General features: G+C 29.6%; 7 protein-coding genes across 12 annotated transcripts in view; 3 read left to right on the plus strand and 4 right to left on the minus strand.

Moving 5' to 3' along the window:
* LOC122632137 (protein FAM76A) overlaps positions 1-3,525 on the minus strand; it is a 3,548-nt gene extending 23 nt beyond the window's left edge. The window contains exons 1-7 of the mRNA XM_043818666.1: positions 3,134-3,525; positions 2,770-2,834; positions 2,457-2,670; positions 1,636-1,772; positions 1,222-1,465; positions 891-1,128; positions 1-526 (exon numbers count right to left, since the gene is read on the minus strand). The exon at positions 1-526 is cut by the window's left edge and continues 23 nt beyond it. Coding sequence (XP_043674601.1) covers positions 895-1,128; positions 1,222-1,465; positions 1,636-1,772; positions 2,457-2,670; positions 2,770-2,834; positions 3,134-3,229 — 990 coding nt within the window. The 5' untranslated portion in view covers positions 3,230-3,525 and the 3' untranslated portion in view covers positions 1-526; positions 891-894. The remainder of the gene's footprint in view (positions 527-890; positions 1,129-1,221; positions 1,466-1,635; positions 1,773-2,456; positions 2,671-2,769; positions 2,835-3,133) is intronic.
* Positions 3,526-3,699: 174 nt separating this feature from the next.
* On the plus strand, positions 3,700-5,331 carry LOC122632138 (enoyl-CoA delta isomerase 2). The gene is made up of 6 exons (XM_043818667.1): positions 3,700-4,001; positions 4,138-4,283; positions 4,375-4,495; positions 4,641-4,730; positions 4,863-4,997; positions 5,086-5,331. Exons 1-6 carry the CDS (start codon positions 3,903-3,905, stop codon positions 5,239-5,241), a joined length of 747 nt encoding a protein of 248 aa, XP_043674602.1. The 5' UTR covers positions 3,700-3,902; the 3' UTR covers positions 5,242-5,331.
* Positions 5,246-8,775, minus strand: LOC122632132 (DNA repair and recombination protein RAD54B-like). The gene is made up of 10 exons (XM_043818656.1): positions 8,429-8,775; positions 8,240-8,339; positions 8,071-8,163; positions 7,878-7,998; positions 7,204-7,772; positions 6,356-7,112; positions 6,127-6,286; positions 5,877-6,003; positions 5,572-5,802; positions 5,246-5,386 (listed from the first exon to the last, which is right to left on the minus strand). Exons 1-10 carry the CDS (start codon positions 8,629-8,631, stop codon positions 5,306-5,308), a joined length of 2,442 nt encoding a protein of 813 aa, XP_043674591.1. The 5' UTR covers positions 8,632-8,775; the 3' UTR covers positions 5,246-5,305.
* A 335-nt stretch (positions 8,776-9,110) lies between these two features.
* Positions 9,111-10,336, plus strand: LOC122632139 (40S ribosomal protein S10-like). Its single transcript, XM_043818668.1, has 3 exons — positions 9,111-9,237; positions 9,728-9,872; positions 9,959-10,336. The coding sequence occupies exons 2-3, from the start codon at positions 9,729-9,731 to the stop codon at positions 10,292-10,294; spliced, it is 480 nt and encodes a 159-aa protein (XP_043674603.1). The 5' UTR covers positions 9,111-9,237; position 9,728; the 3' UTR covers positions 10,295-10,336.
* Positions 10,337-10,622: 286 nt separating this feature from the next.
* Positions 10,623-13,769, minus strand: LOC122632140 (bladder cancer-associated protein). Of its 5 annotated transcripts, none has more exons than XM_043818673.1 (2): positions 13,627-13,769; positions 10,623-11,520 (listed from the first exon to the last, which is right to left on the minus strand). In XM_043818673.1, the coding sequence occupies exon 2, from the start codon at positions 11,447-11,449 to the stop codon at positions 11,207-11,209; it is 243 nt and encodes an 80-aa protein (XP_043674608.1). In that variant the 5' UTR covers positions 11,450-11,520; positions 13,627-13,769; the 3' UTR covers positions 10,623-11,206. The 5 variants fall into 5 exon arrangements, with proteins under 5 accessions (XP_043674608.1, XP_043674606.1, XP_043674607.1 ...); XM_043818671.1 differs by lacking the exon at positions 13,627-13,769 and adding an exon at positions 11,881-12,039; XM_043818672.1 differs by lacking the exon at positions 13,627-13,769 and adding an exon at positions 11,663-11,872.
* A 1,650-nt stretch (positions 13,770-15,419) lies between these two features.
* Positions 15,420-19,118, plus strand: LOC122632136 (sorting nexin-17). Of its 2 annotated transcripts, none has more exons than XM_043818663.1 (9): positions 15,420-15,554; positions 16,478-16,608; positions 16,684-17,049; positions 17,134-17,221; positions 17,306-17,556; positions 17,626-17,835; positions 17,921-18,103; positions 18,174-18,272; positions 18,345-19,118. In XM_043818663.1, the coding sequence occupies exons 2-9, from the start codon at positions 16,549-16,551 to the stop codon at positions 18,534-18,536; spliced, it is 1,449 nt and encodes a 482-aa protein (XP_043674598.1). In that variant the 5' UTR covers positions 15,420-15,554; positions 16,478-16,548; the 3' UTR covers positions 18,537-19,118. The 2 variants fall into 2 exon arrangements, with proteins under 2 accessions (XP_043674598.1, XP_043674599.1); XM_043818664.1 differs by lacking the exon at positions 15,420-15,554 and adding an exon at positions 15,891-16,108.
* A 412-nt stretch (positions 19,119-19,530) lies between these two features.
* Positions 19,531-24,493, minus strand: LOC122632135 (serine/threonine-protein kinase 3). Its single transcript, XM_043818662.1, has 10 exons — positions 24,216-24,493; positions 23,717-23,797; positions 23,335-23,515; positions 22,957-23,184; positions 22,563-22,881; positions 22,343-22,476; positions 22,079-22,241; positions 21,896-21,987; positions 21,634-21,828; positions 19,531-21,437 (listed from the first exon to the last, which is right to left on the minus strand). The coding sequence occupies exons 1-10, from the start codon at positions 24,227-24,229 to the stop codon at positions 21,279-21,281; spliced, it is 1,566 nt and encodes a 521-aa protein (XP_043674597.1). The 5' UTR covers positions 24,230-24,493; the 3' UTR covers positions 19,531-21,278.
* Between the last annotated feature and the right edge of the window lie 838 nt (positions 24,494-25,331).

A 25,331-nucleotide genomic window follows, 5' to 3' on the forward strand; every position in this document is an offset into this window, starting at 1 on the left:
ATTGACCTACACAATCACCATATCTTGGCTCATTATCGTTACATTATTGTTATTATAAATAATAAAACGTTACGAGAGCCGTATCATTCAATTCATACAATCTATTCACATGTAACATCATTTATTTATTTACTTACTTACTTATTTATTTATTTTTTATTTTTAAACGCTATTTCGTTCGAGAACATAAAAAAATCGCTTTTTAATCCTGGGAGACGTCGTTTAAATTCTTCAAAACTTCTTTCTTTCACAAAAACTTATTTTGCATGTAAGCAGAATTGTCACTCGCGAATTATTTAAGAAAAAGACTATCTAACTTATACATAACTTTTGCACGCACTCGTCCTCCCGCATAAGGGATAAACAAGACTTTTATGTATACATCGAAGATGATATACATTCCTATAGTAATTAGAAAAATAATACAATTTCGTTTTATTAATGGAAACAATTAACTATTCGTAATGTACCACGTGATTTATGAAGTTATGGGCATTCGAGTATGTTGTCGCAGCTAACGAAGTTCCTGCAAACAGTTTAGAAGATCTAACGTGGTATTCGTATTGTTATCTTGTCGATTTGAGATCAATTATGAGACCGTTTGAAAAATCAATAAATCATGCAAAGAAAAAAAGAATAACGAACATGATTATTAATCGGAAATATTAATTTACATTAATTATTTAACAATTGCAAACATGAGTAACAAACGGAACAAATTATATAAAGAATGAAAAATAATACAGTTAATCATGAGGTATCTTTATACTTTGATCATTATTTGTGATTGATACGTAACATCGTAATGTCGCTCTATTCGATTGAATCTCTTAACCTTGCAATTGTAATTAAATCAGTAAGTGAATTAAACAATAGATATAATCTCCTACCTTATCAAGGTACAGGGCTGTCTGTTCCACTTCCACTGTTGGTCCCAGCTTCAGTCTTAGTAGCAGCTACTCTGTCACCCCGTTTGGATGTCTTCGATAACGATGCGACTTCTTTTAATAAACTGGATATCTTGTGTTGCATATTAGATATTTTAGCTTCGTATTCCTTTTCAGTTGCTTTCATCTTATTACGTAGCTCTGTCTCGGATGTAAAATTTTTGGCCTTTAATTCCGTTATCTGTTAAAAGAAAAAATCAAGTTTATATGTAGCATGAGATTGCGATTAATTAACAAATGGAGGAACTGTAAACGGTAATAAATTTATATAGACCTGTCTGTCCTTAGCAAGGAGTTGTCCATCTTTGATACTGATTTGTTTCTGAAGATGAGCTATTTTCTCTTTAAGTTGTGTAACTGCGACTACATGATCCGAACTGTTTGGATCATGAGGATCATGGACGCCGGCCATTCGCGCCGCCTTAACAGGGGTAGGACCATTCGTATCCCCTCCTTCAGATTGTGGTGGTAGCTTTGTAACATCAACTCTGTGTGGCCTCTTATTGTGACCTTTTAATCTATAACAAATAAATCAAGTCAAATAAGAAATTTATATAGAAAATGTAATAAATCGGATTTCTCTATATTGAAAATATCTTACACGCGAAAAAAATTAAAATCTTGGCCAAGATTTCAAAAATTACTAAGCTTTATGTTACCTTGCGATATTAATTATTTGAATAATTACTTTTGTTCTTTATGTTTCGCGGCCCGTTGTTGAGCCAGTTTCATATGTGCTCTTCTTTCTGCATCTGACTGTTTTGTCTTAGCCAGGGCCCGCTTATATGACAGAGTACAAAGCCAACATAACAATTTGCCGTCAACCTAAAAACAAAAATACCATGGTAACTAGCAGTAGCGTTACTGCGACTTTAATGTATTACCATATACCAACAAGAGAGAGGTCTTAGCTGTAGAAACTACACTTGATGTTTATTCGTTCTCTAAAAAAAGAAAAGAATTTGTGACAGGAAGTTATACACACTGATCCGATAAAGATATACGAATCAAAAGAGAACAGTGTGCACAGCTACCCTCCGTTATGCAGGAACACAGGAAATATGGAAATCTAAGAGACTCTGCATAAAAAATATCTGTTTACACACTTGTAAATGTTATAATGACATGCAATACCAATTTTATCGATGGAAATTTCTTGTGTTCCAAAAAAGTGCACAAAGCATAGAGAAAAGACAAAGCATTAAATATATTCAAAGTATATTGTAATCAATTTAGGATTCTGTATATGTATGGAATTTAATACATGCAAGATAAATGTTATTAATAATATATTGCTTTATAGAAAATAATCTGAAAAGAATATTTGCACATAAGAATATATAAAAACCAAAGTTGATAACGCGTTCTTAACACAAGTTAAATATAGAAGTCAGCATTATGTTAATACAAAAAATGTCGCAAGTAATAGCGATAGTATCTAAACAGCTGAAGATGTCTCCTTCGCTGTGATAAAGTATAATCTTTTGAAAATATTAAATAACTTTTTACCTTTTTATCTTCATCCTGTCTGTCAAAGGCACACTTTTGTTTGCATTGCTCGCATGTGACTGGAGGGCCATAACGTTTTTCAGAGTTGGTACACCGTTGACACTTACTGCCGATAAATGCAGCAATTGTGTTGCAATATTCACATGCTGATGGTTTTCCATATGACTTGACATTTTGTTCGCATTTTTTACATATGGTACTTGTATTCCCCTTTCTATATAATAAAAACAACAATAATTTTTAAGTATAATTCTTATACAGAGAGACCTATATCTATATCTATCAAAACATTAGTTTATGTTTCTATACTTACATCGTCTGTTGGAATTCCGATCTACAGTATGTGCATTTCACAACAGGGAATGCACCTCTACATTCCTAAAGTAATAAAAAATAAAACTTAAGTTCTAATAAGTCATTCAACAAAAATCAATTTGATGGTTAAACTTTTTATAGATTTATCGATCCAATATTATTTGTAAATTATCTTGAATAACAGAAAAGTTTTCAAAACTAAAGTAGACGACCAATCACGCATTAAACGGACAATGATATTAAATGTTCTAATATTAGCAATCCGTTTCTACGAAACGAAAGAGACGCTTCGGAACGTCCCGCTGAAGTACGAAATCTCACGCATAAATTCTTACGAACGAATTATAATCGATAAAATATACCTTGCATAATTGTTGTCCTGGTGAAAGCTCCTCGAAAGGATGTCTGGAGAAACATCTTGAGCACGCAAAAAGTGCCTGCACATTGTTCGTGCTCATTCTCAAACAGCGAATCGTGTTTGCCCTTGCAGCTTCCAAATCGTAACGTCACGAACGATAAAACCAATTTCGAAAGATGATCAAAAACGATGTTAAGCGCGCTTCAATGCGTCTTCACAATTGTTTTCAACAAAAAAAAAAAACGTAAAAATTGCAATGTAGATATGCCGTACTCTGTTTCCTTACATGTTTTATTAAATTGTTCACGTAAGACGCTGACTTCTCACAAGCATAACCACCTTACTCTTTTACACTTGTTCCAACCGGTTGTTGATTTCATGCAGCCATCTGTGCATCTAAACGAGAAACAGAAATTCGTAACAAAATCCATGACGAACGAAGCGCTATCTACTGATCAATTTTGAAAGTTTTATTATTATTTAAACAATATATAGCAAATTTTTATTTTTATTTTTTCTTTTTTTTTTTTTTTTTAGTTTTATAATCATTTTGCTCTTGTGTTAGAAAAATGTAATCGACAGAAAAAAATGGCAGGATTTTTCTTGCATAAAATATTTTTTGCAATGGTTTAAGATAGACATTTCTGAAAAATTCTGCTAAGCTCTCTATACGGATGTGAATATACTATATTTGTATATATACATATACATACAATTTTTTATATTCATTGATAAAGTTATTTCCATGTCGTAATAACTTTGAGATAAACGTAATGAAAATGGAAGGAGATATTCTAAAAGTTAATTTGGAAAATGGGATTCAAAAGATCATACTTAATAGACCTAAAAAAAGAAACGCTTTATCAATAAAGGTAACGTGTTTTTAACATTAATTTAAATGTTAGTATATATTTTTTTATAATTCCGTTAATACATATTTGCTGATATTACGAAAAACATATATATATATATATATATATATATATATATATATATACTATTATACAGATGTACCAGGAAATAGAAAATATTTTAAATGATTCTTCAAAAAACGATAGCATAAATATGGTCGTCTTAACTGGAACAGGAGATTTTTTTACTAGTGGAAATGATATTAATATGTTAAATTCAATTGAGAATTTCACAAGTTTTAAGTAAATACAATTTCACTTACAAATTATATTATTATTTTATGTAAACATATATTTAACGCGATAATAAGTATATTAATTTAAATTCTTACAGAAATTTTATCGATGCACTAATTACTTTTCCTAAACTATTGATAGCTATTGTAAATGGCCCAGCAATTGGCATTGGAACCACTATGCTTGGACTTTTTGATATAGTATATGCTTCAGAAAAAGTAATTTTATTACAAACTGGTATTAAAAATATTTTATTTAATCAGCTGTTAGGCTGATGTTTGATTTCTGATATAAATCATCATATGTTGTAATTACAAAGCGATATATAAATCTTTTACTAGTTTAATTTTTTATATTTTGAAGGCATATTTCCACACACCTTTTACTAAATTAGGTCTTGTAGCTGAAGGTTGTTCTTCATATACATTCCCGAAAATAATGGGCCCAAGTAAGGTAATGATGTAACATACATTTGTAAATTTATATATAAATATAATTAAAAAACTTTATTTTTTTCACTTAAATATTCTGTTAAATAAACTCATTCTCCAATAAAATATATCGAAAAATTTGTTTTTTTTTTAGGCTGGTGATATGTTATATTTTGGATATAAAATAGATGCTAAAGAAGCCAAAGAATATCATTTAGTTGGAACAATATATAAAGATGAAGAAGAAGTATGGATATATCTAAGAAAACTAAGTCAACTTTCTATAAAGGTATATATCTTTCAATTTCACAATCTTAATATTTATGCTAATTAAATGAAATTATTGAAATTAAATAATTATTGAAATCAAATTCTAGTCTATAATGGCCATCAAATGTTTAATACAAAAATGGAATAAACAAATTTTATTGGAAGTAAATAAGGCAGAGGTGGAAGAACTTATGAAAGTATGTGAATCAGAGGAAGTTATTAATAGATTATTAAATTTTATATCGCATAAGAATAAATTATAATTTTTGATTTAAAAATCATTATATACTTCTTATCATATTATGTTATTCTATTACTAAACAATTTCTAAATAGACTCATATTTTTCAGTTATGGTGTTTTTAAATATAAATGAAATATGTTTAGATACTTGTTTTAGCATAAGTTCCTAAAAAAAAAGTTTATATTAGAATATATACCTTAATTTTTTATATTTTATATATCATCATGGTAGTAACTACTTAACATACGAAGATATAAAAATAATGAATGATTATGCAAATATGTAAATAAACTTAATATTTTTTAAAATAATAATACTCTCATTGATATCTTATTATTCTGTTATCTTACTTGCATCATATTGTCTGCAAATGGTTTTCTATAATGTTGCCAATCAAGAAGTTGATTAATAGTTAAATTTTGTTGAGATTGCTTTTTTTTAATAATATTTTTTGTATACTCTTTTTTATTTATATCATCACATTCATCTGATAATTCATTGAGAATTACTTCATCACAACATGTACAATTCATCAAATCATGTGTCAAAGAATCTGTGTTTAATGTTAAAGTGAATAAATCCTAGAAATAAAATGTTGACAAAAAATTTAAGGCGATTATTAATTGTACGCATATTGCAAACGATTTTAATTTACCTTTAATTCACTAGATGATAGTTTCAAAGAAGAAAGATTATTTGCATCAACAACAACTTCACTTAAATTTGTTTTACTAATTTGACGTTGATATATTTTTTCTTCAATTGTACCTGACATTAGTAATCTAGCAATTGTATAATGAAGAATTTATATTATTAATACTTTTATTAACGGATTGGTTGATGATGATAATTATTAATTCTTAAATTACTGAAATAACAAGTTGTGCATTATAATTATAACACACCTGTAGATATAAACACTTTTTTTTTGACCATGTCTCCATATTCTTGCCATAGCTTGAGCATCTGATGCAGGATTCCAATCTGAATCAAATAATATCAGTCTAGATGCTCCTGGTAAATTTAATCCGATACCACCTGCCTTTGCACTTAATAAGAATATTTCTGTAATTATAATCACGTAACTTTATAGAGAAAAAATATAGCATAATGACAATATATACGTTTACTTACTACTATCGTCAGTTTTGGAATTGAATTGTTCTATAATTTTCATTCTTGCCACATTTTGTGTACTACCATCGAGTCTGCAATATTTTAGTCCTTCGACATTGCAAATAGATTCGAAAAAATCAAGTGTTTGTGTGTAATAAGAAACTAGTACTATTTTTTCATCAGTTTTTTTCAGATTTCTCATTAAACATCGAACGATCGTTATTTTACCGCAATATTCTGTTTCATTACTATTCGAAGCATTATCATCTTTTATTAATTGTAAAAAGGTTGGATTATTATTTAAAAAGTTATCTTTATCCTTTGTAAATAGAACTGGATGATTACAAATCTTTTTAAGAGCTGTTATAATTGTTAAATGCGTTGGTTTTTTCTCCGATATCATATTGTCAAACCAAGTATCTATCACAAGGGAATACAAGTCTTTTTGTTTTTCTGATAAATGGCAAAATATAACCATTTCATGCTTGCGCGGTAAATATTTACTAATTATTTCTTGGGTTCGTCTCAAGATAAAAGGACTAGTTATATCGCGCAATTCTTTAGCTCGGTCCTTTCCTAAAAATTGGGCATCATCTGATGCATATGGACATTGAGAGGCAATAATAGGACTTTCGTAATAACGTTTATATTCGGTACTACTACCTAAAATAATAGGATTTACAAAATTGACGAGTGTATAAAATTCTTGCAAATCATTCTGTATAGGTGTGCCTGATAAAAGAATTCTTTTTCTACAATCAATTTCTTGTAACAGCTGTGAAACATAAAATTTATTTGTTAAACATAATCACATGTGAAATTACTTGTTAAAAAAATAATTAAATAAAATGAAACAATACTATTACCTTGGCTGCTTGTATGTTACTATTTTTCAATCTGTGTCCTTCATCACATATTATTAAATCAAAATTAATTTCTTTGATTTCTTCATAGCTTCTAACAAACATTTCATAACTAATAATTAATACCTGTGATCTTGGTTGTCTTTTAAAATTTTGTGGCTTATTTTTACTATCAGCAACAAAAGGAAAAATCCTATGAGAGCCCAACCAATGAATAAATTCTTTTTTCCAATTATTACACAAACTGCTAGGAGTGACAATAAGTACACGTTTTAATACTGGTTTACCAAATGGTCCTTTCTTTAAGAGTGTCCATATCAATGTTATACATTGTAATGTTTTCCCAAGACCCATTTCATCTGCCAAAATAGCACCAAAATTATTTTCAATTTTAATTCCCATAATACATTCATAAAGAAAAATAACTCCATCTCGTTGATGAGGTCTAAGTACATTTGTCAAACAAGCATCTACAGACACTTGTTGTTCAGTTTCTGGATTAATATTATCGATACCATCTATCTTAGTACAAAAACTTGGCATTATCAATGCTTCAGAAGTTATTTCAGAGCCTATAATATCAATTTTATAACGTTAACAAACTGTGAAATAATGGAATAAAATATTTGTTTATACATATTTTTAACTGAAAAATTTCATACTCTTTTTAAACGAACCTGCTAATAAACATGAACCAGTATTAGAAGTTTTAAACTTTTTTCTTGGTGGTTCTCTGTCTTCTATACTTTCGCAAGTATTACCTGCTAAGTTTACATCATGCGATACCAAGTTAATTATCTAATAACAATTTTAAAATGATTTCTATATTATATTAACTTATTGGTTAAATATATTATAGTATATATCTACCTCTACTTCTTTACTGGCAATAAACAGTCTAAAACCTTCATTTAAACATTGTGGATTAACTGTTGTTCTACCAATAATACTACCGTCCAGATCCTATTTATTGATAAAGAGAAATATACAGAATAGTCTTACATTACTCTTTTAGATAATAGCATGTCAAATATATTACCTTCAAAACTGCATTTTTTCCAAGAACTTCTAAAAGACCATCACTGTCCCATGTTTTATGTTTTTTAGTAGTTATCTTACCAAATACAACGTTAAATGTACTAAAATCAATATTGATTCGTTATTAATAAAATAAAAGAGAAATAAAAAAGAAAAGATAAGATAAGATAAAGCATACAAAAGTACTTACAGTTTATTATTACTTTCTACATATGAACGTTCATTCTTATTTATGGTATTTAATTCAGGATCACATTCGAGAATCACTGAATCATTTTTTACTTCATTGTGAATAATAACCTCTTTGGATTTATTAAAAAAACTTAACACTCTCGAAGTACTTCTAACGGAATTATTTAAACTATCAACTTCCTCATTGTTTTTATGTGACATTTTGCTGAAAGTTTGCGAAAATAACTCGCCAAAAATGAAAAACTTCAATTTTTAATTTTTTCTATTTGGATTAATTATACATATTATTTACAACTATATAAATAATATTGTGACTAAATAAATATTCTTCACATTATTAAAAATATTACACAATACTATTTTTTATGACACGCTACATAACGCATAATAATAAACAATGATAAATAATAAACGCTATATGACAATTGTGTCTAACGAAATTTATAAAATCATCTTTCGAATTTACATAGAGGGCAGCACATTGACGCGGGAATATTAATAGCATGTCTGGCAATTTGATTGGTCTTCAAGCGCCAAATAATTTGCATCAATTGAATAAATCATAGTAATCATTAATTACATTAATTATTCATAAATATAAGAGCGTAAACAATTGTCTGTGATAATTATATTAAAATAAAATTTGTATATGTTATATATGATCTTTTGATTTAAGTGAAGTGAATCGCGCACATAACATTAGGCATTTTCAAACTGATTGGTAGCATTCATGAATTTTTATTTATATTAATGTGGTCACCCTGCTTGTCTTTTCTCTTGAAAAGAAGATCCACAAAGAATCATCAAGTGCGTTTTATATGCTAAATATCTACCGAAATCTTGCGAATCTATTGATGTTGCGAAATATTTCTAATATTATTAAACTGCATATATTTTTAGAAATATATTATTTCATACGATGTTAAATATTTTTAATACAAACACGTGATAATATGTTTACATTATACAATCTGAAAAATTAACAATACTTTTTTCAAATTTACATATTAAAAATTTTATAAAAGTTATAAAAATCTTGAACCCTACGTATTTCTGATGAAAGTACAATTGCTTTTAACGTTTAGCTTATTTTACACATGTAATTCTATCAATTATATTTTGTTGTCTATAGTATATGGTGTCAATCTAACACATCTATCTATTGGTCTTTTAAAATAACAAATCAACAAGATTACTAAATAACTTAAAAAGATACTAACATACAGAGATTTAAACAGTATGCAATATCTCAATTTATCAATAATAACATAGGATCAAATATTTTTAATATTTTCAGGATGTTGATGCCAAAAAAAAACCGTGTTGCTATATATGAATATTTGTTTAAAGAAGGAGTCATGGTAGCAAAGAAAGACTACCATGCCCCTAAACACCCTGAACTTGAATCAATCCCTAATTTACAAGTAATAAAAGCAATGCAGGTAAAATTTATTTTGACGTTCAATTTTAAAAGAAATTATTACACCTATGTTTTCACTTTTATAATATTTTTTGTATCATTTTATAGTCTCTCAAATCCAAAGGATATGTCAAAGAACAATTTGCGTGGCGACATTTCTATTGGTATTTAACAAATGAGGGTATTGAATATCTACGTGGATACTTGCATCTTCCACCTGAAATAGTACCATCTACATTAAAGAGACAAGTAAGATCTGAAACGACAAGACCTAGGCCAGCTGCAGGGCCAAGAAGCGAAGCTTCAAGACCAACAGAAGACCGTGCTGGATACAGACGAGGTCCAGGAGGTCTTGCTGGACCTACTGATAAAAAAGCTGATGTCGGTGCTGGTACAGGTGACTTAGAATTTCGTGGTGGTTTTGGACGTGGAAAAGCCCCATAAACAATTTTTGTAAAATAAAATAATAAAAATTTTTTAATATAATACTTTGTCTTTATTTTCCAAGAGATAATATCTAAGTACTTGTCTATTTGATATGTAAATATGTAAATATTTATTATTATTTATGTTATTATTATTATATAAAAATTTTACCATCTAATTTGTAAATATAAAATAGTTAGGTTCATTGGTCATTTTTATTAGAATAAAATTTTCATTCTTGACGAGTCTTTTATAATAAATAGTCATCTTCGTATAAATATTGCTCTCATTAATTTTCATTTAAGATGCTTCTTTTAAATTATAATTAATGAATAGAAACAATAAATAGGTTTATAGCAATTTATTTATTTTACATCTAGAACATATCTTTTCTGTTAATACATTAAAGAAATATCATGTAAACATATTTGTAAAGTCGCTGAAATGCCATATTTCAAAAAGAAGTTATCAATCAGGAAGATCATTATAACAATGTTACAATAATGTTAGTGTCTACATTTTTGTGAATTTTCATAATGAATCATTAACTACACTACATGGTAAGTTTGTCAATGGATGAAATTGTATATATTTAACAGCAGTCTCGAAGATTAAACAATGTATCAAGAATTTAGCTATAGTCTGAATCCTAACAGATAAGCTCGATACATATATTTTATGAAATATTTGGTAATCTTTAATAGCTTTGAATTGGAAGGTTATGAAATATAAGAGTTTATAATACATTTGTTATAAAGCTGTAAGCTGATAACTTATATTTTTGTGTTTATACTTTATACAAATACATATAGATTTTAAATATCACTCAAATTGACTATTTCAGGATAATATTTCTTAAACTCATTCTTGAAGAAGACAGATGCAAAAACAAGTACAATTGAAATATCTAGGAAGAATGATATAATCATTTTAACCGTTAGCACATCTTACAGTGTCACAATTTTTGCTCCATAAGAAGCAGTTACCGATACCACTGTAACATATCAGAAAGATTGCAACTAAGAAAACTAAACCGCACGTATTACAAGGTTTTCGTTCCAAAAAGAATCCAATTAGATAAAGTGCCATAAACATAACGTGCGTTTGTAGCAATGCAGGATTTACGGGTTTGGGTATTAATAATACTGGAAGCAACCACTGTAGGCAATACATTGTCCCTGTTGTGTGTCTTAGCGTTGTACACAGGATGTATCAGTCAAGAGAAATCTCATCTACGCGAGAACCTTTTAAAAGACAACGTAGAAAAATGCGTTAGTCGCATCCTTATGAAAAAAAAAAATATCTATTATTACTTTATAATTTTATGAACCTCATTCGGAAGCATCATTGCCTGTGCAGAGAATATTTTTTCCTTCTTTTCCTTACCAAATGCAACCGAGCTTAGGAACGCATTTGTAACGATATTAATATTTCCACAAACAATTTTACAATTCAAGGCCACAAATATAATCACCAATTTCAAGACAACTCGCGTTAAGTTCGATCAATCATAGAACGACAGGCGATAGAACGTTCTCTTTTACCGTTAACCAATCAGATTTTCTATGCGTACGAAGTTAATGAAGAACAGCAAATAGCTTTACCTTTTTCTTCAGGTATACGGAATGCAATATTAAAAGATTGCAACTAATAATCGATCTAACCTTTATAAAGCTAGATACTTAAATAGAAAAAAAAATGTTCGAGAAATAATCTACAATCACAGATAATTTATCTGTCAGTTCGTACCTTATATGACCACATTAACAAAGAGTTCAAATCGAAGTTTCTAGAAAATGGAGGATTCAATTATCCAATGAAAACGCAGGATTTTTCATGCACGCACGCACGCACACATATATATATACAATGTGTGAATCCTCCTTAATATCATAATTACAATAAAACAAATGCGTTACGCGTAAGAGTTACTATATAACTTTATATAAATATAATTTGTCATTTTTATTTAACAGAAGTTGTGAAAAATAAAATATAACTATAAATAATTAATCCATAAATAATAAACAATCTTAGAGTGAACTTTTGAACCATTTCGTTGATTGGCCGTTTCGTCAGATTCAATCTAATTAAATTTAATTCAATCTACTCATTCAATCTATGCTTCATATAAATTAAAAGATGTATCATTGATTTTCGTTAATCTGCATGATCAAATACTATTATATATATATATATATATATATATATATATATATATATATATAGATTATAGATTGCATACGTTAAAATTAAGCGCAATAAATATATAATGAAGAAAATGTCTATAGATGAAAATGTGTTTTATTCGAGACCGTATATAGTTGTACGTTTTTCAAATCGTTTATCTCTAAATAGTAAGGCAATAGATTAAACTCGTCATAGATTTCGATCTATATTAAGACTGTTCACCACCTTTCGCTCGTAACCTATGTGACTTCAGCGACAGCTATGGACAAAGTACGAACTACAAACTCAATAGAGAAACACTGTCTTCGCTATGATCTTATTACATCGATGTATAAACTTATCTAGGTTATATCTCTCTCACGCTTAATCTAACGATCGAATCAATGTATGATAGAAATTTTTATACGTAGTAAAAGTAGTGATGCATTTGACAAAAGCGTACAAAAATCATATGCCGAATTATACTTCTCTCTTCGAAAATAGATTAATCAAAAAATGTTTATTAATTGTACAAACATTGTATCTTTTATTTTTAATGAAAAATTTCTATAAACAACTATTTAAGCAGTCATTAGTTCGATATTACTTACAATGAAATCAATGGTATATAAAATATGATGTACAACGAAATAATATCGTATATCCATTATGCAAAAATCTGTAGGTTATTGATGACTTTATTTTAGAATCTACGAATTTTGAAAATTAAAATAAGACTTATTTAATCGCCCTCGTTAATACCCATCCGTCAACGCTCACGATATATTCTTTTTGTATATAATGCGAAAAGATTTAAAAACTCTCATGTAAAAATTTAAATCCTTCGATAATGAAGCTCGACGATATTATATCATGAAGAATCGCTTGAAATCCAAAGATTATTCGTAAAAAGAATGCTCTATTTTATTAGAAACAATGAATATGTCAAAATATCGATTATCAAAGTGCAAATAATTATAAATACGTATGAAACAGGAAGATTCTGATCAATAAATTAAAAATTATATCGTTCACGGAACCATTCACGAGTAAATTTCCGGAAAAAAAAATCGTGGTCATTCGATGCTTCTCTAATTAATTATTTAATTGTTTAATTACAAACAATCACCTGTATCGTATTTATTAATTGAATGATCGGTGGAATTAAAAAATGTACTTACTACTTAAGGAGTTCTGCGATGGCTCCAAAACACTCGTCCTCGATTTAGTTCGAAATTGATGAGATTGAAAATGAGATAGTCGACATCAAAATTAGTTGATATCCTCTTCGATGATGCACTGACTCTAATACGTAGTAGATAATTATTAACACACGACAACTGAATTTATTTCGCGAAACTCTATTTTGTTTATAAATACAAATAATCTGTGAGATTATTAAACAGATAAAAAACTTTACGAACAAACACTGATTGCATTACACGCATTCGATACAAGTTCACGATGTTTAAATCGCGAAACGCGAAGGAACAAGCACTGCTTTTACTTCGTGATCTTTTGCTTTTTATTTCAACGATTTAAATATTCGATTTCATCATTGCTTCGTATGTAATCGCAATAATGTTCTGAAAAATGAAAACAAATTTATTAGTATCATTGTTACAATAAGAAATTGTTGAAAATATTATGGAAATGTTTTTTACACATGCAAAAATATATTCATTTTAAGTCTATTGATTCTTGCGCAAAATGCATTCTACCGTAAGATATTTGAGAAAGAACCGAAGAATGTTCAGGAATGTAAAAAAATTAAAAATGAGTTTTGTATTAATTATTCTTTAAATATTACAATTTATATTCTACGTGTATCATACATTGTTCAAATAATTGTAAAATAAATGAAATTATAAATTGTTTAAGTTTATCCGTTTAGAACGAGAGAACTTCGATGTTTACTCGTTGGAATCCGAAAGAAAACTGGTTCGATAACAGTCGAAGTCAGTCAAAAGTTTGTTTTTGTTGATATTAATTGAAGGTAACCACGCCGTATTCAAATCGTAATTGTATCGAACTTTTAAATTAGAATTATTTTATATTCAACGAGTGTTACGACTTATGCAATATTTAAACAAATATACAAACTTGATTATAAATTATTATTACATAATTATTAACAAGTAGTAGTTTTCTTGTCAAGCTTATTTACGTGACGATGGAATCCCTATTTTTTCTTTATATCGATTTCATAACAATTTCGTAGAAATTAATAGTTTCGGCAAAATCAATAAGAAAATCAATAAGAACGATATAAGAACAAATGGAATATAAACAAAAGCGAGTATTACAAACTGTTGATTATAAGGCACAAACACAGGAAAAAAACAATAACGAATGAAAACAAAAGAACAACTTTGTTATTGTAAGAAAAAATTTGTTATTGTATTTCATCAGTGTATCTATTTATCGATGGATGATCACGTGTCCAAATTATCGAAGATACGATTTGTTGAGAATTAGCGTATATAGAATGCGCCCAAAAGAAAGAACAGCGATCTTTGTGAGACACTAGCAAGTAAGTTGGCTATATTGTATCTTATTTTTTAAATATATTAGTTCTTTTTTTATTAATATAAATCACAAACATCACATACAATATAGAATATACATAATTTATATAATGTTTAAGTATATATGTATTTCTTCTTCTATTTCTTTTCTTATCGTTTTTCTTATTATATGTATATTATATATATGTATATATATTATTATTATTACTATATATTATTATTATTATGTGTTATTATAATTCATATTTCAACTTTTGTAAAAATAATATATAATATATATGTGTACAAAAATTAACGAATTGGTTATGTTCGTTTATATTGATAAAATAAATTATGAGTAAAAAAATAGGATTGAATCCATCGAAAAATTTGTTTTAAATTTAATTATATCTAAGACCTATTGGCATGAATGGCGAAATACGTACTTCCTTATTTTTACCACTGAATCATCCGTTCTAAGCTCATTAAAATATCTGAATGAGTTACTGTAGACTTCTCTGTGTGATCATCGCGAAATGAATTTTCTTGCGTTCGGATAGATTAGAAGATCTATGCATCACTTTACGCATACAAACAAGCAGGTAATCTTTTATTTCACGAAATAAACGTGCACGACTCAAACGTTTATATGAAAATCAGTAGTAAGGTTCTAGTTTCTTCTCTTTTACCGCAATGTTCAAGGGGCGCCACTAAATGAAACTTTTCTTTCGAAAAATGTTAAAAACAGCATTTACACCAACGATGTTTTCAGACGTAATTTTTGATCGATTTCGATGAAAAAGTGTCATTTTAAAGAAAAAAGTATAAAGGAGGATATGGCTTTTTTAAAAATTTTGATAAAGCTTTATTTTTATGCATAAACTATTTGCGAAGAAACATTATTTTTCGACACGATTTTTTTTCGAAGAAAATAAAGCTTTTTCAAAAATTCAAAAGCCGTTTCCTCGCTTAAAATGTTATCTTCGAAACGAGAGCTTGTTCGTTAAAATCGGTCAAGAATTATGCCTGTACTTCTTGTTATTGTAAACCGTAAGAAAATCAGAGTTGATAAATAGTCTTAATCGATTGGATATATTCGAGGTTGTACGCAAGTTCAACAGTGAAAAATATGTCAGTAGATGTAACAATATGAAATGTAAGTAATAGATATGTAGGCGTATGCGTTCATATATATATACGCATACGCACACAAGCTGTATGACGATTCTCATGAATTTAGAATTGTATAATAAAACAGTGTTGTAAGTGAATGAATATTTTATTTTTTAGATAAAACGTCAACGGAAATTAATGTCCGTTATATTATTTTTTCTGTATTGCAGACACTTTATATTTCTCCATTATTTTTAATGAGGCTGTGCTATCAATTAACAAAATAATTTCAAAAAGAAAAAGGATATATATATATATATGTATGTATGTATATATATATGACGATATGTAAAGTATTAAAGTATAAAAGAAACATATTTTGAATCTACTGAATTTAATATTTTGTTCTAAGGATAAAATACAAACTATGCACCTGATTAAGAAGTACAAGATTAAGAATCCTTTAAATTAACTTTAGTGAAAATGCATTTTTCTATACCAGACACCCAAGAATTCGTAGATGCAGCTAGTAACACATATGTTGTAAGTATTAACATGTTAGATTGTGATTAAAATAATATATTATTGTTTTCCTCTTGATGGTCATTTGATTTTCAGGGCTATAATATTCATATTAATGGATTATTTCATTGTACTGTACGATACAAGCAATTGCTTAATTTACACGAACAGTTAGTAAAAGATGCTGATGTTCCTCTTCCAACATTTCCTCCAAAAAAGTTCTTTCCTCTAACCATGACTCAACAGGAAGAACGTCGTGTTGGTTTAGAAAAATATATTCAGACGATAGGACAGAATCCGGTAATAAATTCTTCAGAATTATTAAATGGATTTTTATTAAATGCACAACAAGAAGCTGTGAATGGTCCATTTGAGAACGAGTATTTAGATGTATTTCTTTCAAATGATTATAAAGTAACCATTAATGTTTCTACGAAAGAAAATTCTGGACAAGTTCTAAAGGTATTTATGTATATTATCAAAAAAGTTATCAATTGTAATTGAAGTGCGATTTCACTTTTTACGCATACATATATCTCTTTTTAGAAAGTATATGACCGTATTATGTTACTGAACCATTTGCATCCTTACTTTGCTTTGTTTATTATTGTGCAAGAAGATAACAATGCAATTGGTATGCATGCAATATGCTTTAATATTATTATCTTTTTATTTTATTACATTTATGTATGATATAATAACTTTTTGTTTTCTCCAGTATTGCGGAAGTTACAGGATTTTGAATCTCCTGTTATAACATATAAAAACATGTGCACTCTAGGTATTCGAGTAGTACTTGGAAAAAATTATTGGGATATTGAGCATGATTTAGAAATATTAGATGATTCGGTAGGTTTGAGTTTATTATACAACCAAACAGTAGCAGAAATTCAAAGGGGATGGATCTTAATTACAGATGAAATGCAAAATCGCTTGGAAAATTTACAAAAAAAAGGAATAAAAAAAGAGGTACGAGTAATTTCAATTTTTTAAGTTCATATCTGTATATATTAATATAACATAGATATATATTTTTAGTATATGAAGATTGCACGCACTTTGAAATATTATGGTTATGTACAATTTGTACCATGCTTTTGTGATTATCCTCTACCAGAATCAAAGGTAATAATTGCCATTGGTAAAAATGAATTAAATTTACGTGTATTAACGTCCGATGATAAACCACAAGAAATAGCATTTAAGGTAACGAGAATGCGATGTTGGCGTATAACTACTTCACAAAATGTAAGTGTGTAAAAAAATAAGTATATATTTGGAAAGTTAAGAATAGTTGCAGTTATAAATGACATAATAGATATAACATTTTTAGGGTATAGACAGATACGATCATCACGACCATTTTAATCTTGAACTATCTTTCGAATATTTAATAGCAAGGAATCAATTGCAATGGATTACAGTTTCTTCTGATCAGGCTATTTTAATGTCTGTATGTCTGCAATCTATGATAGACGAATTGTTATTAAAAAGTACAGATGGCAACAAGCATCAGGTTTATAGATAATCAATTAATATTAATAAAATCAAATGTTAATTTTAGCAATGGGTGCATTTGTTTTTAGGAACCACAAAAAAAATCATGGACGTATATAATGAGAGATGGGCATAGCCGTATCGTCATGGGAGCAGGATCAATAGAAAATATTGACGAAGAAAAACAAGTATGAAAGTTGATTGCTTTGTGTAATTATTTCTTACATTCTGTTCCAACTTTATTAATTTTCATTTTGTAGCAAGATGAAGTTCATTCCACTACTGGAGTAGAACCTATTATCAAAAAATTAACAGACAGGTTGTCAATTATGAAACTAAAGAAATCTAGCGATGACAAAACTATCGTTTATAAACATGAAAGAGGACGCACAAGAGAATGTGATATTGTGGAAAATAATGCATTTTATACGATAGGAGATGAAGATTTATAGTCTCTTATTACTTGTTATTTTAAAGAATTAAACGAACGTTTGTTCGACAGGTTCTATATTATATTTTATATAATATAATAACTTTTTTATTAATCTATATGTAATTGCGACTAAAAAACTGATGATATTAAGACTACAACGAGTAGGCATCAAAATTTGTGATATATTTGTATACAAATTAATATGAACTAAGTTTCTGTAATATATTGTATATTGCAAAGATATTTATGCGATAAGAAAATACGCAAATATTCTAATTTTTTTAAATATGAAATCAAATATGATATTGATTAAAGTTTCAATAAGAAATTTCTAAAAAAAAATTATCAATTTATAGAAAACATACTCTTTGTAAGCATTTCTTTGCATTTATTATTTTTTAACGATATCATAAAATCTAAGTGTTTTTAATGTAATGATATTTTTTTGATATTAAACTAAAAAAGAAAAAAAAAAGATATTAAACGTACACTGATAAAAATTTGTAATACTAACTAACTTCTTATATTTTTATAATGAAAATTTTTATAATGGATCACTTACGTAAATCAAACCTGAATGATTAAAAAGTTAATAACAGCACACCGTAGAAAGAATGGAGAATCTTATCTTTAAAGCTCAGTGGCAAATGCATATTTATTGATGAAAAAGTAAAGACGGTTTTGGCAGATACTATACATATCTTGGCTAATCTTTACATAAAGGAATTATGTTATTATACTAATAACGAGATGAACCGCAGATAAATATTAAATTTTAACAAAATGGCGTTCCGATGCGTCACTGTATCTGCAATAATACTGATGTGATATTCTTTTGTTCATTTTAAATACGAATCATATAATATAAAATCAGCTTTTTATATGTAATGAAAAATATTTTATAATACATAATTTTTTAAGATTGCAATGAAAGGAAAAACGAAACGAATATCTAAAATATGTTTCATATTGAATAATACAGAGAATAGGAGATTTCAATGAAGCCACAAATATCGATGAAAGTAACAATTTGTGTATATTATTCTCAACGTTATATAAAAGAAGCAAATAATGAAGCAAAAATCATTATACAATAGGTTTCATTTCTATCAAAAAAAAAAGGGAGAAGATAAACCGAACACTTATTACAAGAGTTGTCACTTTGTTGAAGAAGAAGTTCTATCTCTATAATAATTTTTACGAATTTTCTTAGTGGCTCCAAAAAAAAAAAAAAGCAAATTGAAAAAATAATCCAATTGATCTAGTTTAGAGTAATTGAAATTCAGATTTTGTATTACTGACATCGTGCATATTTTCTATATCAAAAATATGTTATTATTCTGTATCATTCCTCAAACGGATAAAAAGTAAGTTCAGTTCTGGCTACAGGATCTAAGTGTCATCGATCTACCTTTATTATATATGTACGAAATAGCCCAACGTCAGCAAAGAATTACTCTGTATGTAGTCATTCTCTACAATTTTAGGCAATGAGTCAAGTACGAATCACCATTATGACAACTTGCCACACTTGGGAATTGTATATAAATATTGTTTTGTTGAATTAATCGATGATTATTAATGTCATGATATCATAATCGTTACTAGTAGTCGTACAACTTCGCAATTTCAATAATTTCAATACCCTAGTATTGCGAAGTAGAGAAATATAAGACTATTCTCTAATAGGGAAGACTAATCCTAGTAAGTTCTTTCACGAAATATTTTTTTGCAATGTACCGTCTCACCCACCATGATATTACGTAGACCTACGTAAAATCTTACCATGTATGAGAATGCAAAAACTTATATGTTTAAAATACATGGTGTTTCGTGCTTAAGAAAGAAAGTCTCTCAAGGTGAGATTAAATTGATGTAAGCTAATATTGACATCACGCGTAATTGAAATTATATACTATGTATGGCAGTAGAATTAGCAATAAAGTATAATTCGCGTTTGATAAAATGAAAATACTTAAATGCCTAAAACGAAATTTATATATATGTATGTATGTATCATGTGAATGATGTTCAGGGCTTGTAGTGGTATCTCTTTCTAAAACTTCAGGTCACTGGCCATATTATCGCGTTAGATATGACCTTAAATTTTTCACTGCACCTCGAACGACAATGAGGTTTATTAGCGCAAGCAACAAGTAAGGGGATAGCTTTAGAAAGCCAATATCCAAGCTCTAATAATGATCTTATTACAAATATTCTTGTTAAAATAAATGGCATTGAACGTGACTAGTAGACGCAAGATTATATCGTCAAATTTCATTTCCAAACAAGCCAACAATTGTAAACTTTATGCTTTACCGTTGCACATGCATTGCACACCTTCTTGCATTTCCTAATCAACCCTAAAAAGGGACATATACTTTCTGTAAGAACAGTATATTTAACAGTAAATATGTGTAAATTTAATAGAAAAGAAAGAAAAACACGAAAAAAATGAAGGAAGAGTTAAGTAGAGTTATTGTTTCTTCACCTAAATCATGTAAAATAATTTACATTGGTGACGTGAGGCTATTGGCTAGTATTACCTATATACCCTAGTTTCCCAAAGACAAGCGGCATTTATTTGAAGAGGGAAGTTATTTTAAAATGATTATATCTCTTGCTAGATAAATGTACATAAAATAAATGCCCTTTTCTTTGACGAAACTAGGGATAAAGTAGATAAAATCTATTTGTTTATACAACTGTACACTCTTTATCTATCATCACACTCGTTTGTTTAAAAAAAGAAGTCAAACTGTTAGAAGTTCTGTTGTCTCTTTCGTTTAGTATCCATGGCATCTAAAATTGGTTGCCTCTTCGTTTGATATCTTCTTCTTAATTCATCAATTTCGCGTTCCATTTCCGCGTCCAGATTAGCCATTCGCTGTTGCAATTCTTCGTAAGATAGAAACTTTAACTGCAGGAATATTAATTGTTATTAGTGTTTGGTTAATGTATAAAGATAAGAATTTATTTCAACAAACATGAAACTACTATTCTGTCTAAACAATGTCTACGTATTTAAATTGTAAAAAAGAAGATTATTGACTGTAAGTAAAACCTAATTTGTAATATATGTGAAATTATATCGTATAACTTGGTAATATACTTACAAAGTCAAAATCACGTTCCGTAAATACGTTTTGAAACTTGCCTACGTTATTAGGCGGTTGTTCTTGCACCGGATGCGATATTTGATTGAGTTGTAATTGTAAATGACTTTGAAACCTTTGAGATTCTGTAGCACCTTGAACTTCAATTTTATTAGCGATCTCTACATTATGCGCTCCTGATATTTGCCCATTGCCCTAAACATATTTATAATTAAATTTTTTTTTTAAATTAATGCCTTCAAAGCTTTGTTCAAAAACTTACTTTTCCTATCTCAGGTGCTTCCTTTTTATCAAAATGATCTAGAAACAAAGGTCGATATTTCTTCCCAGATTCGACTGATCCAGTATTATGCCCTAGAAGTAGTTACACAGATACGCGTATATAATAATATAATAATAGTATTTTTTTTACATACACATCTTAGTATAAATGTAGATTACTAACTTTTCATAGTTGCTTCAGTATCGGTATCGCTGTTAATGACCATTGTACCAAGATCTAATACTGCAGATACAAGCGTTCCAGTGTCTGGTAAATCATGACTGGGAACGAGCGTTCCTGTGTCCTCTGGCAAAGGTTTCATAGTACCACTACAGTCTTCTTCGTCCTTGATATTCGTAGATAGAATGACGTCATTATTACGTTAAACACTCGAAAAAATGATGTAAATTCATGCATGACAATGTAAGTTTTATTAGGAGACATTACCGAATCATCCGCTTGATTTTGATTTTTGATCGCGACGTTGTTGATAACATGTGCACGATGCGCACTTTGCTTCTCTCGTATTTCATGCGCTTCAGCGATCATTTGACTAAGAATACTTGGTTGTTTCGCATTGCCTGTAACGATATGTTGTTATACGAATTACAAAAAGTTAATAGAAGTTATCTACATATATTTTTTGCAACAGATGTACAACGTTTACCGATAAATTCGTGATTGAGTAATTCAGTCGCCGTAGCTCTCTCTTCTGGATTTTTAACAAGGCACCCGCTGACAAAGTCAATAAATTCTGGACTCCATTGGTCCGGTTCTCTAAAGCTAGGTGGAGGTTTAGTTGGAATCATAAATATAGCTCTCATCGGATGAATATCCCCGTAAGGAGGTTTTCCTTCGGCCATTTCTAAAGCCGTTATACCGAGCGACCATATATCCGCGACGCAGTCATATCCTATCTCTTGTATTACTTCGGGTGCCATCCAAAATGGCGTTCCAATTACTGTATTACGTTTAGCCATTGTATCCTATGTAAAAAAACAATCGTTATCAGTTTTACTTTCTCATACCGTAGAAATAAATATAAAAGTATTAGGTCTTACAGTCAATTGACCCGCTACACCAAAATCGGCTAATTTAGCGTGTCCTTCGTTATTTAGTAAAATATTTCCAGCTTTAATGTCCCTGTGTATTTTTCTTCTTAAATGCAAGTATTCTAATCCCTTTAAGGTATCACTGAGAATCGTAGCGATTTCATCTTCTTGCAGCGTCTTTTTCCTTAATCTCATAATATCGCTAACAGATCCAGCACCACAATACTCCATCACGATCTAGAAGATAAATAATTCAACATTATTATACAACTCAATAAAATTGCATGCAGTGAAAGACAGTCATTAAACAATCGTTAAAGTTCAAAAAATAAGATATATCTTTTTTACTTATATAAACTTGTTTCAAACAATTTCATGTGCATTTACCCATAAGTCTGTATTTTTAAAATAACTTCCATAATATTTAACAACGTATGGGGAGTCACATTGTTGCATAATTGAAATTTCCTTGATGATCTCCTGTAAATCCGTATCCACAGGTACTTGTTTAATAGCAAGCACTTGTCCACTCTCTTTATGCAGTGCCTTGTAAACGGATCCATAAGATCTGCATTATGTACAATCATAGAAAAACATACACGTGTATTTAAAATCAGAAGTAATAAGCCTTTTCTATCTTCAACAAATTTCCTTTAGATTATAATCGTTTGCAAATTAATAAAGATATAATTTGTTGATTAGGACATAGCCGATTTTAAGAAGCAACTTTAGAAATGTACTTAAATACCAGCACAAATTGCATACTCACCCTTCTCCTAGTTTGCATATAATATCAAATACTTCCTCAGGTTGTCTCGTTAAGCTTTCTTCGGACAACTTTTTTAATTCGCTGCAAAGCATAAAGTAAGAAAGTTGAGAAAATTTCAATATAACAGTAAGTTACGTACATTTTAATGCATTTTTTTTTCTTGATAAAAACGTTGCGATTTATAACGCAAGTTTCTTAAACATAATATTAACTCAGATTGTAAAGCTGTACAACGATATCAAAGCTGTCAATAAATTTTACGAAACGTCGTCACATGGAGTTACAAAAAGTATAGTCGAAAGAAACACATTCTAAAGAAGAAACTGCGACAGGTTAACAAAGGAAGAAAATATCACTTTGAATAAAGAGCATCGATTCATATTCGACCTCGGACAATCGCGTAAATTAAAAGGTAAAGGATTGGAATTATTTTCTAATTTATTAAGATATAAAAACTAACGAAGGATAACTAATCGTGAACGCATAAACAACCGAATACCTCTTAGAAGACATCTTCGTTTCTATATCACCGAGTTCTTACTCGATAAAAGCACGTTCTGTGGATGAAAATAATTTAACGCGACTAAAATAGATATCATTCCGTTTGTAAAAATATAATTAATTCAAACGACGAATATTACATTTTTGGCAATAAATTAAAATAATTACAACCGAAATATCGAAGGCTTCGAACATCGGCCATTGTAGATGGCGGAGTTACCGAAGCGGTTCGAAAGATGCATTTGAATCATTTGCACTATTTCGCGCATCTATATAAGAAAGATTTCTTGCGAGTTCTCGATTGGTTCGTAAAAATAATTCGATCGTAGGATTCAGGATCGTTGAATTCTTCGAGTCTGACGAAAGTCGAAGGAAAGATAAACGAAAGGAAAAACACGAAAACATTTTTTTTAACCTTAAAATCGAGCTTGATCGACTGCAAAGTTGGAAGAGAAGAACGAATCGGAACAAACGGAACGAACCAATAAGATGAGAAGAAAGAAGAGAAAGGGAAGGAATTCGCTAACGGAACGGAGCTCAACCAATGGGAGGGTTCTTAATTCTCGCGTATCATCGAGATCGCGTCTTTTATTGGTCGGTAGGTAATCTCTTGGAACGATTGCGGCGCGCTTTCGTTGAGAGACGTTCTACGGTGATTTTTATCTTCACCCCACCAGCGGTGGGTAGCGTAGGCACCGCCGAAGGCAGTAGGTTGCCAAGAAGGAGCAACAGGCCAACACGCCTCGCTTTGGCTCGGCTCGGCTCGGCTCGGCGCTTCGGCGACGTGCGTAGCGTAGCGACTTGCGCCAACGGTCAGGCCATCGTCGATCCAGTGCCTAGTGCTTCCGTAACCGTGGCGGCGAGTCGTGGGGTGTGTTTCGTGCCTTTTTGTCGTCCACCACCGTCGAACGCTCGAAACGGAGGGGCTTGAAAGGGGGTGCGTATGTAAGAATCGCGTGTCGTATGCCTTCGCATACGCAGGTGTATCGTAAGGGAGACAAGTGCGAGACGGCGAGGGATAAGATATATCGCCGAGGGAGGAGATAGAGAGGAGAGACCGCGAGAAAAACGGAGGCAAGAGAATCGACGAAGGAGTGAGAGAAAGAGAGTGAGT

This window comes from Vespula pensylvanica, chromosome 9, assembly GCF_014466175.1.
Source record: "Vespula pensylvanica isolate Volc-1 chromosome 9, ASM1446617v1, whole genome shotgun sequence".
In the NCBI taxonomy this organism is placed as follows: Eukaryota; Metazoa; Arthropoda; class Insecta; order Hymenoptera; family Vespidae; genus Vespula; species Vespula pensylvanica.